At 45.5% G+C, this 9,910-nt stretch overlaps 1 protein-coding gene across 5 annotated transcripts in view; it reads left to right on the top strand.

Annotated features, from left to right (window-relative positions):
* Window positions 1-6,277: 6,277 nt before the first annotated feature.
* Window positions 6,278-9,910, top strand: part of CACNA2D2 (calcium voltage-gated channel auxiliary subunit alpha2delta 2) — a 520,700-nt gene continuing 517,067 nt past the window's right edge. For 3 of the 5 annotated variants that reach the window (XR_014561165.1, XM_083726519.1, XM_083726518.1), the window contains exon 1: window positions 6,447-6,900. Coding sequence is in view for 4 of the 5 variants with exons in the window: in XM_083726519.1 (XP_083582645.1) it covers window positions 6,776-6,900 (125 nt within the window). In the remaining variant the exon portion in view is untranslated. Of the gene's footprint in view, window positions 6,901-9,910 lie in introns of all 5 variants that reach the window. The other 2 variants (XM_083726521.1, XM_083726520.1) reach the window with 1 other exon arrangement.

The following is a 9,910-nucleotide window of genomic DNA, read 5'->3' as shown; positions in this document are numbered from 1 at the left end:
CCAGCCAAAGCTGGGCTCAGGGTGGCTAACAACAATCAAAGTAGTCCAACATTCTAAAAACATTCATTATAAAATTAATTAAAATCAAATTAAAATAAAATTAATGGCAACCATCAAGCAAAATTCTGTGCAGATTGCCAGAGGAGGGGGTCAGGCTGCGCCCTGACCAAAGGCCTGGTGGAACAGCTCTGTCTTGCAGGCCCTGCGGAAAGATGTCAGGTCCCGTAGGTAGAAAATAATGCAGACAATAGCATTTGTCCACAGTATTAGATCTTTGAGCAATTCTGCTCAGGCCATCCCAAATAAGATGACTAAATGTCCAGAGAAGAGCAGTAAAACTGAGCAGAGCTATGGAATGTATTTCATGTACAGAACAAAAAGTTTATAAGGACAGTTTAGCTTAAGAAAAAGTCAGTCAAGAAAGGATATGTCTATAGTATATAAAATCAAGTCTGAAAGAATATTTATCTGCCTTTCAGACTACAGTGGTACCTCGGGTTACATACGCTTCAGGTTACATACGCTTCAGGTTACAGACTCCACTAACCCAGAAATAGTACCTCAGGTTAAGCACTTTGCTTCAGGATGAGAACACAAATCGTGCAGCGGCGGTGCAGTGGCAGCAGGAGGCCCCATTAGCTAAAGTGGTACTATAGGTTAAGAACAGTTTCAGGTTAAGAACAGACCTCCAGAACGAATTAAGTTCTTAACCTGAGGTACCACTGTACAGGAACACAGGAAGCTTGTCCTACTCAGAGCACATCCATTGAAATTAATGGACTAAAGTTAGCCATGCTCATTAATTTAATGCATGGGTAGGCAAACTAAGGCCCAGGGGCCGGATCCGGCCCAATCGCCTTCTAAATCCGGCTCGTGGACGGTCTGGGAATCAGCATGTTTTTACATGAGTAGAATGTGTGCTTTTATTTAAAATGCATCTCTGGGTTATTTGTGGGGCATAGGAATTCGTTCATCCCCCCCCCCCCAAATATATAGTTTGGCCCCCCACAAGATCTGAGGGACAGTGGACCGGCCCTGGCTGAAAAAGTTTGCTGACCCCTGATTTAACGGGTCCACTCCGACTAGGACTTACCATCGATTGGATTTAGTCCTTTGTCCACCTGGCCCAGTACTGTTCATTCTGACAGAAATTCTTGAGGGTCTTAGAGCTAGGACTTTTTGCATATAAAACATGATGCTTGTCAACATTTATTAAGTAGCCCAGGCTAGGGATAATAGAGCCATTGAAGGGATCAGCCGCCGCCTGAGAGAACTGTTGGGCAGCCCCACTGTCATCTTCCCTGAGGCTACTTTAGACCTGTGTGCCCTGAAGAAAGGCCGAAACCAGACCATGGGACAATTACCATCAGCCCCTGAAGCAATTCTTGGTGGGCTGAGGTAACTGTTGAGGCAGCCCTACCCTCCAATTTCCCCAGGGCTGTTTGAGACCTGTATACCTTAGTCAGAAGACAAGGAGCCCATGCCATAGAGCTACTGCCAGCTGCTCCTAAAATTGTCCAAATAATATTTTGTATACAGGTCTCAAAGCCCTGGGGAAATTGGTATATAAAAGCAATAAATAAATAGGTCCACAAGGCATCTAAACAGCTCTTATAAACATTTTTCCTTACATGAAATCCTTCTCCTGAATGAAGCCAACTATGAGGCATAGAGAAGGGACTCAGCAGATCTTAGGCAGCAGGTAGAGTGGTAAGGGTCATTACTAACACTTTGATATTTATTCCAGGGTTCATCTCTCTCCTGAACAGGGCCACCTCAGTTTTTTCTGGATTAAGTCTCAATTTATTAGCACACATCCAACCCTTTACAGCCTCCAAAGGCTGTAAGGCAGGCAAGGGCCCACAGCCCAGCTCCCAAGGTGGCCAGGTGGGGTTTGCTAGCTCTTTGAGGAGGTACGTGATTCCTCAGCTGGAGTAGGCTCAGAACAAGTGAGGGTCACATGCCTCATCAAGCTCAGATGCTGAAGTCAGCATGGGTGCTATAAAAGGGAAGCACAGCTGAGATGCTGTGTCTGATTAATTGCCCACATTGATGGACCTTGGTTTGAATGTTCTAGGACCTCTGCAGGGCAGTTCATTGGGTTTGAATCTGGAGTGTGTTTCCTAACCTTTGGAATTTGGGCTTCAAGTACGTGCATTGACACTGGACCGTGTTTCCTGGTTGTAGAACTTGGAACTTGACATACTGACTTGCAAGGAAGTAGGCAAGGAGTTCAGGACAATAATAATACTCTAGACTACACAGGTTACAAAGAGAAAGCCCTCCAAATAACTTTAAAGTACTTAAAAATACACCTGAACACATATTGATGTTAAAATTATTTGAAGCATTATAATGGCCCCCATATGCCGCACTATATTATGGAATGTGTTTCCAGTTTTAGTATATGAAGTGGTTGTTATCCCAGTGGTCTATGAAAATAAGACTGGCAAAAAAGGTAATGTGTTAGTTTAATTTGCTTGCTTTGATTTCTAGCCTTGCTCCCACCTCAGTGGCTTGGGTCAGGTAACAATTTAAAAGCAATGCATATAAAAGTATCTAATCAAATAAATAACAAGCAACAAAGCCTAATTTAAAGCCCTAATGTATTCAGGGACACTCTTGAATCATGGCAACTATAGTTTTCATGTGCAGAGTGACTTGGATAAGATGTACATGCACAGAAGCTGCTGTGGAGCCTGCGTAGAGCAGTGGTAGTCAACGTACTGCTCTCCAGGTATTTTGAACCAAAGCTTCCTTCAGCTTCAGCAAGTGGTCAGCTTCTGTAGTGGTCAGAACAGGTGATAGTAGACTCCTGTAATAGAAGAACCCATGATGAGAATTTGGGGGAGCTTACTTTGTTAGATACTTGGAACAAAGGGTTCTCCTGTTGTAGGGAGTACAAAAGTTTCAAAAAACTTTTACAAATGTTTGACATGATGACATCACATGGAGCCCAAATGATGAGTAGAAACAATACCTTTCACACTGTCTTCATACAAGCTACCTTCCACTGTGGAAGAAGCCTATGGTTTATATACCCAGTATACAATGCAGTGTGACAAGTGAAGCTCAGGATACTGCAAGATTTAACTCTCTTTGGTGTGGCAGTGCACTGTTTCCAGAAATACACTCAAGACTCACTAAAGAGAAGTAATGTTTAAGGCAGCCCAGCACAAAAGTATTTTGAAAATGCCACCCAATGCAATGTTTTTTGTCACTCTTTTTGTTGACTCACACGAGCAGCGTTAATTTGTAGATAGAGCATTGTCATCCTTCTACTCTTTCAGCTAAGCTCCCATGAAAAAAAAGGAAAAGAAAATTAATAAATTACACATATATTTCTAGAAGCAACACTTGACTCTGGCAATATGTAGGGTAGACTCTTGAGGCTGCACCATTTAAGGGGAATCCCTTAGAGTACTGGATTTGTTTGGTAGGCCACAGTGAAATGACTCTTATATCCTTCAATTATACCTATTAAATAGGTACATTGCTATTTCCCCCTCTCTCTATGGGATTAATTTGCACTGAGTCTTCTAAGTTACTGGAAACACTAATGGTCCTGAAGAGTTTGTACTTGTCCAGTTTTAAATGTGTGCTAAATGGCTGTATATTCAGCTTGGGTAACCCCTTTTCTTGTTCCCTCCCATCTCTACTACAGAGTCCTAAAATTATGAATCCAGCAGAGAAAATCTCATCAAAGTAGCCAGTCTGTCGAGTTAATAAATGCAGCATTTCAGGACTAGAAAATCAGCAAGATACGTGGGATATATGTGATTCTTACTGTGAAGCTATGTGTCTTTGCCCATTTACATTGTTTTTCGGTTAAAATAACAAGGCTTTTAGATCAGTTGCAGAATTACACGTTTGTAATTGGTGAAAATAACAAGGCTTTTAGATCACCATTACAGCCTGATCCTATGTATGTATTTGGAAGTGAGGGAACTTCCATTTTGGGGTGGGATTCAATCACATACTGGCAAATTGACATCACACAATTATAGCTTGGTTGGGTAGTCTTTCACAACAAACTCCCTTTGCCAAAAGATTGAACTTTTGGGGATGATGGGAAAATGCAGTGGAAAATGGGGGATAATTCTTGCTTTGATGCAATGTCACCTAGTCTCATAAAGATGAATGCACTAGAAGCAGGTCTAGAAGCACCTTCAGTCACACATACTTCAATGTAAACTACTCTCAGGTAAGTATTCATAGGACTGCAGTTGAGCAGCACAACTTGAAGCCGTCTTAAAGGGAAAGGTACCCCTGCCCGTACGGGCCAGTCGTGTCCGACTCTAGGGTTGTGCGCCCATCTCATTTAAGAGGCCACACTTCTGGGTCATGTGGCCAGTGTGACAAGCTGCATCTGGCGAGCCAGCGCAGCACACGGAAACGCCGTTTACCTTCCCGCTAGTAAGCGGTCCCTATTTATCTACTTGCACCCGGGGGTGCTTTCGAACTGCTAGGTTGGCAGGCGCTGGGACCGAATGACGGGAGCGCACCCCGCCGCGGGGATTCGAACCGCCGACCTGACGATCGGCAAGTCCTAGGTGCTGAGGTTTTACCCACAGCGCCACCCGCGTCCCCTTGAAGCAGTCTTATTTGGAAGTAAATTCCACTGTGTTCACTGGAACTTACTCTCCACTCAGTGTGTTTAGGATTGCAGTGGCCTACAGTAGGGAATAAGCCCTATTAGGAGCTATTTCAGCAGAATCACACATAGAACTGTTGTCCTACATAGGGTACATTGAAAATCATGTACCACTAAATCAGCGGGATTTAAATCAGTGGGATTATGCACCCTTTGTACATAGTTGCTAGACTATATGGAATAGAATGTTCACTGTGTTCCTTCTACCTGTTTGCCCACTAAAATCAACTCCTACCTTTCACAACATTCCCCCCATATTCCATTTTAAAATGGGGGGGGGGTCGCATTTGAGAATGGTATTTTTAACAAGGTACAATGGAAAATAGGCAAATTTGCAGTATATTTCAAAATGCAAATTTGAGATGGTAGAAGAATATACTTCTCAAAGTTAAGGTGTGCATGCAGCCTTTGGAGCATTATGCCGCCAGTTGCTGTGGAAGCAGGTAACCTGGTATTATTTTCTCACTAATGCATTATGAGGGGAGCTGCCAAAAGTACACCCAGGAACATATTTGAGATTGGTCACCATGATGTCCGGAGGATTCTGCCTGTCCATGTTCGGTTTAAATTCAATTCCTAACCAGTTTCAAAAATTAAAACTAGCCAGACCAAGGCTTGCTTCAGGAATCTCCTCGAATTCTAAATTTGGCGAGGGTTTTCCAAACTCAGTTTAATAGAAGGCACTCCTAAAATGGGATAGCTCCGACGAATTGCCAAGGTGTACCTTCTCAGGGTTCAGCCTCAAACTATGTACAGTAGTACCTCGGGTTAAGAACTTAATTCGTTCTGGAGGTCCGTTCTTAACCTGAAACTGTTCTTAACCTGAAGCACCACTTTAGCTAATGGGGCCTCCCGCTGCCGCCACACGATTTCTGTTCTCATCCTGAGGTAAAGTTCTTAACCCGAGGTACTATTTCTGGGTTAGTGGCATCTGTAACCTGAAGCGTCTATAACCCGAGGTACCACTGTACAGAATTTCTCCTACCCTCCACTCCCCCGCAATTTAATTTCCTATAATACACAGTAGCCTAGAGGAACTCGCAGCTGATGAGTCAGTTTGATTGGCAGGTGTTAACTTTCATGGTCCAAAGCAGTGGATGTACTCCTAGGGTAGCTGCGCTACCTGCGGTTGGGGGGGGGGGGAGAAGAGCTGGGCGCAGACTTAAGCTGAGTGACCTGCATTAAACTGCTTACACACCGAGAGAGTTTGCCAGGCTGGGGTAACTGGTACGCACCAGTAGGAGAAGGGGAAAGCGCTGCTGGTGGTGGTGCTGCGGCCGCGAAGTGGGGGAGGGGGCAGAAATCCGCTTCGCTAGCACTTGCGGGGCCAAGAGGAGCGCAAGTTTAACAGGACCCGGCCAATGTGGCTGCACCGACTGCCTCGCACGTGCCCTGGCGGCAAAGGCACGCGAGTGCGCCAGCCCCCCTGCTGCCACGAGCAGGCGAAGGCGAGTGCGTGACGCTTGGCGGGGGGCGCGCGCAGCAGCTCGGGCCGCCTGGGCCCAGCGAAAGGTCCAGAGGCTGAGAGGACGCTGGTTCGCCAGGCGCCGGCTGTCTCGGGAGCATGCGCCGTGGTGGCTGCCGAGGATGGAGAGCGTTCCGAAGCGAGGGGAGGGCGGCGGGAAGAGAGGGATGCGGAGAGGAGGGGGAGGAGGAGGAGGGATGCGAGGGGAGGAGGCTGGGCAGGTTGGCCGCCTATTTGAGGGAAAGTAGCAGTTTGTATTCGCTCAGTGTTTGCCACAACGGAGCCGAGCCCGCCGCGTGAGGGCCGGAGCGAGCAGCAGCAGCCGCCGCCGCCGCCGTGTAGGGAGCCCCAGCCGCGCTCTCCCGACCCCCTCCTCTCTCGCCTCAGCCTCCCGAGAGCTGCCCCGCTCGTGGCATTTGAGTGTGGGGACGGAGGGCGGGAAGGAGGCTGCGGCCGCCACCACTTGCTTATAGCTGACTGGCTGGACTCTTGCGCCTCTCTGGAGTAGCCGGAGGAGATCCAGCGGCGCCGGTCCCTCAGAGAAGCCCCTCGCAGGTTCCCAGCCCGAGCGGGGAGGGTGTCTTTGGCAGCCCAGCGCCACCGCCGCCGGGGAGAGGGTGAAGAGTTGGTGCCGCCGCTGAATTTTTAATGGAAAAATGGCGTTCTCCGCTCAGACCTGCGGCGCATCTTGCATCGTCCCGGCTCTGTGCAGCCAAATAATCCTGTGCCTCGTCCTCTCGGCTCCCGCCGCGGATGGCTACAGCTTTCCCCAGCAGTACACGTAAGTGAGAGCCCCTCACCCATGTAGGCTGCCAGGGCAGGCAGGCGGGCAGGCAGGCAGGCAGGCAGGCACCTGGCAGTCGTAGCAGCAGCAGCAGCAGCAGCAGCAGCAGCCTCCGCCGCGGGCGAGTGCAGCCTCTGGCTGGCTGGCTGACGGGCGCTCGCCTTGCAACTTGATTCGGATTGCGTGCCGGGGGGCGACTGCATTGGCACTTGTCCCACTCCAAGTACCTGCAGCGATACTACTTCAGTTGTTCTTAGGGTTTTTTTGTTTATTTATTTATTTATTAAAGAAATAGTGCAGCCGATCTGCATTGCCCAGGGCTACTCAGATGTCGAGGGGACGTTTGGGGGGAGGGGGGGTCCCATTTTAGTTGGGGCGGATGGGAGAAGTTGGCCAGCGCGCAGGTTCTCTCTTCCCCCGACTCCCGCTCGCCCAGACACTTAGGCACAAATCAAGCGCTGTTCCGGATCCTAGCCAACTATCCCTTCCGAAGTGGTGGGGTGAAGTTGTGTGTGTACCATATCTCTATGTGTTCTAAAATGCCTGACCGAGATAACTCCTTTCTCATTTTTTAAACAATACCTAAGAAACCCTTTCCTTAAGTGCTGAAGAAGCACTTAAGCAACTGTAAACAAGCAAAAGACCAACAGGACAATATATTAGCGTTAACACTTCGCTGGAGAACTGTTAATATGTGCAAAGTTTCGAAATATCACACGAAGTAGTGAGGAACATATTTAGTTGTGCTCCATTGTTTACACCTATATCTGTGTTTGAAATAGCTACGACTTCAGTTCGAATGTTGGCAGCAGCAAATTTCTATTTTTAAACTCCTCTTTGCTGTGGCTTCATCAGTTTCTGCATTCTCTCCCCCCACCCTCCAACACTTCTTTATATAAAACTGTTGGCATGAGGGTCCTAACACAATCTTTTTAGGAGTGGAATGAAGGTTGCTGAAGTTCTTAAGGTTTTTGGTTTCTAAGTGGGATTTTTTTTTTTAAAAAAAAGAAAAATACATATTGAAATTTTAATTTGAGTCATGGAAGAAACAGATGTCTTTTATGGCTTACAGGTGCACCCACACAAACTCTCCAGCCCAGGTATATATAGCGGAGTTTTAAATGACTAATGTATTGATAGTTGCATTGCATGCAGCATCTATGGCTCTATTGTTGTTGTTGTTATGCCTGAACTGAGACAAATTGATTCCAGTCTGCTGAGACCAAAGATTGGAAAGCATCCTACTATGAGATTGGGAGGTGAGAGGCAACATATCAAATGTCTTTCAGTAGCAAATGGTTTGCCGCTGAGGAGATTGCCACATTCATTGAGAGCCTATTCTCCTAGACATTTCTGATCATGGTAGCTGCAGGAAATGCAGCATTTTGAGGCACAAAACATCACTGTTCTTGGGGCTTGGAAGTTGTCAGTGTGTCCATTTGTCACCTGCTTCTTTCAGCGAAGAAATGTTTTCATGACACAAATCAATAATAATGGTCACATTGACCTTAACATCCCATTGGTATTTCGGGTACAATAGTTTAGATTGAATCCTTCAGAGGGCTTCAATTATAATAAATTGGTACAACTATGATAACATATTTTAGCAATATTACTTGGAAATATATTTTTAATGTGTGTGACCTGCTGAAGGACATACTTGGCATTGAATGCTTGCTTAAAGACCCATGTAAAGATGCAATGTGGGTTCTTTCCATAGTGAAACACTTTTCAGTCCTTATTTTCAATCATTGTGGCTTGCTACAATGGTTTGCAGACCCTAATGGTGCCCTCCTCCCCTTTTAAGTTTCCTGCATTATTTCTTTGCCCACCACAACTCTCTCTCTCTCCCCCCTCCCTCTCCCTCTCCTCTGGAGGTTCCATGTTACATTCCTTCTTTCCTTTGGAGCTGAGCCTCCACACACTACTGACCCCTGAGACTTAGCGGCAGGGCTCCCTTTCTGTCACTTTCCCTGCCAAACATGCATACAAATTCCACTGGGATATAAAGTTCAGAGAGGTTTCTGCCTGGAGTGAGGGAGACAAAACACTTGTTCATTGCTAAGTGTTTAAACTTGCAGCCTTCCTGTTTGAATGAGTAGTCCTTACTCATGCAAGGAGTCTCTTTAGAAATAATCAGTTTCCCTCTCTGTGTGAATGATCACTAAAACAGCCCAACCTCTCAATCATTCTGTGTCAGTGTTTTCTGAGAAAATGAATTTGGAACATAACACGGTTAATTAAAAATGAATTACTTTGTTGTACTTATACAAGTTGTAGTTCCTATTCAGATTTCTTTAACTTAATATAGTTTATAAATAACTTTATCATACACAAGAAGTTAGAATTATTGCAAGATCTGTTCTCAACCTTTAGCATGAATTAATTATTGGGGAAATGGGCATTGTGGTTCCAGTACGCACGTACTTCACCTGGGAGTAAAACCAATTGAGCTCATCAGGACTCATTTCTGAATAGACATAAATAGAACTGAATGGCACCAGATGTGTTTCCTTATCTGCTCTCCTTTAGCAGTGTCAGTTGTAGAAGTCACTGACTATCAGGTGTGCTATACAGTAATTCATTTTTGCCAAGTAAGAATACTCAAGTAATTTATAACTATTTTAGACAGGGGGAAGAGGGATTTATCCAGACTGTGCAGTATAACATGAGGCCACATATGTTTTGGGGGAGCTATGTTAGCTGATATTACAAATCAAAACAAATACGCAGATTTTAATTTGCCCATTTGGTGCTTGGATGTTCCTTAAAAACCTCTCTTCTTGTATCTACAAACCTCATTGTAACGACCCTTGAATTTTTTTTTTAAAAAAAACTGCATTGATAAAACAGGTCAAATTTTGCAGAGATTCTTGGTCTTCTGAGTATAAGGTAATTTTTTTGTTATTTTGTACATTGCTCTCTCTGTGTGTATATATATGTTGGAGTTGACAGTGAAGATTGTGGGGTTAAGCCAAAGCCCTTGCGGAAAAGGTGGGTTTTGAAG

Source organism: Podarcis gaigeae (genome assembly GCF_964106915.1).
Source record: "Podarcis gaigeae genome assembly, chromosome: 2".
Taxonomy (NCBI): Eukaryota; Metazoa; Chordata; class Lepidosauria; order Squamata; family Lacertidae; genus Podarcis; species Podarcis gaigeae.
The sequence above is the reverse complement of the archived record's forward strand: the minus strand, read 5'-3'. Positions and strand labels throughout refer to the sequence as shown.